At 50.8% G+C, this 1,898-nt stretch overlaps 1 protein-coding gene across 1 annotated transcript in view; it reads right to left on the minus strand.

Annotated features, from left to right (window-relative positions):
• The window catches only part of GUITHDRAFT_156704 (hypothetical protein), a gene marked incomplete at both ends in the record, with an annotated part of 2,209 nt that extends 1,745 nt beyond the window's left edge, over positions 1 to 464 (minus strand). The window contains 5 exons of the mRNA XM_005817911.1: positions 3 to 80; positions 127 to 185; positions 240 to 288; positions 339 to 374; positions 435 to 464. Of these exons, the coding sequence (XP_005817968.1) occupies positions 3 to 80; positions 127 to 185; positions 240 to 288; positions 339 to 374; positions 435 to 464 (252 nt within the window). The remainder of the gene's footprint in view (positions 1 to 2; positions 81 to 126; positions 186 to 239; positions 289 to 338; positions 375 to 434) is intronic.
• Positions 465 to 1,898: the final 1,434 nt, after the last annotated feature.

Genomic DNA, 1,898 nt, shown 5'->3' on the forward strand with positions numbered 1-1,898 from the left:
TTCTTTTGGTCCCACTCGAACTCCTCCACCTCGGGTTGCTCCATCAGGAACTTCTTCACTTCATACCCTTTGGAGCCATCCTGGCAGAAAAACCTGAGCTCGATGTGTTCTTGCATCATCTCTAACCTGTACTGTCCACAGGATCTTGTTTGGATCGATGACGTAAGGGGTAGCCTCCAGGTGCCCTGCAGTCGAGGTTTCCCATCAGGGCTCGATTCACGGTGTAGGCTCAAACGGACCTGATTGCATCAGGGATTTGTGGCGGAATGCAAGCTCCTCGGTTTCTGCCTGCAACCTGTTTCACAACGCCCAGCGCGAAACGTGTCATCAGCTCATACCTTATCTCTTTCCCTCCACTCCCCTGTCTTAGGATCCTAGAAAATCCACCTCTGTTCAGACCAGCACGGCAGCGGCAGCCTTGATCAGCTTGGAACCTTGATCTTATCCAACGTGGCGAACATCATGGCAGGTTTTCCCTTCTTGGATGCCTGAACGCTCCTCATCAACGGGGCAACTCCCGAGAACCACGGCGCTGTTTGACCTGCATGTACTCCATCGGATTCTTGGGATCAAACTGAACTTTTGGTGGCTCGGGCGGTTTCCAGGGTTCGCCGGGACCCTTCGTGTCGTCAGATCGTGTGGCCGACCACGATGATCGAGCTCACCTCTGCCTCGCGCTCTAATCTCTCCCAATCCTCCTTGGTCATCTTGTTCCATGGCTTCCGCTCCTTCTTCTCCTCTTCCTTCTTCTCCTCCGCCTTCTCTGCAGCCATTGCAGGTCGTCAGCGTTGCCCTTCGCAACATGGAGCGGGTACCCTTCTTGACTTTCTTCGCCTGCATATGGGGCGTCAGCATTCCTCCGCTGCCAACCGCCCGCCCTATCACCAACCTTCTTCTTGGCTTCACATGGAAGTAGAGAGCATGCAATGACCAGCAGCAGCAGTGTCGTGCTGATCCACAACCTGACGCAAGTAAAGGTCATGCTGGAAACTGACTGGTGATTTCCCTCATCATTCTGTTTCTGGCCATCTTTGACATGATTAGCATCTCCGACATTATTGACATCATTGACATCGTCGACAACATCGGAATGGGTCGTTCCTCTGCTTCTCGCTACTCTTGGATGCTGCAGACAACGATCCAGCACTGACCGAATGGTTATCCGGCACGGCAAGGATAGCCTTCCATTCTCAACATCCTATCAATGTCCTCGTAATTACTTTCGCGAATTTCGACACCATGGCCGAAACAAAGATACTGCAGGCCTCGACCATGTGTATACCCTCCCCCGTTTCATTCCCACATTCGATTGTACACCCCTTGTTCTCCTCCATCTCCCTGAGCTCAATCCTGTCTAAGAACAAGGATCGTTCGCCATACACTTTGCCTGCTTTGCCTCCATTTCCTCGTCCCCTCCTCCTTACCCTCCCGCTCATCCTCGTCCCTCCCACCATCACTTGCCTGGTCCTTGCCATGTCGATCTGACCTGGGATCTAGATCGTTCTTTCACAAAACTGTACCACCCCATTATAATTATTTGTACCCCTGTCTTTCACTGATTATTTTGTGATATAGTACCCGGTAGAATAAGTGCCCCACCCATAACTGCCATGTCACCAACAAATCCAAAGTGCCAGAAAAATTTGTTCACGCTGAATTTCTTTGTAGATCGTTGAGGGATGAGAATAACGAAGAAACTCTGAGCAGCGAGCTACTGATCCTTTCCTTCGCTCCTTGAGCGGCTTACCTGTCCCCTTCTGTGCTTCTTCTTGTTTGTGATTTCTTCAGTTCTGCTTTTTCTTGGGATCAGTTCTATAACGTGACGTCCTCTGCGAAAGCAACTCAATATTGAACCAGGCAAGATGGGAAGACATGGGTGGACATGGACAACGGAAAAA

This window comes from Guillardia theta, assembly GCF_000315625.1.
Source record: "Guillardia theta CCMP2712 unplaced genomic scaffold GUITHscaffold_463, whole genome shotgun sequence".
Lineage (NCBI taxonomy): Eukaryota > Cryptophyceae > Pyrenomonadales > Geminigeraceae > Guillardia > Guillardia theta.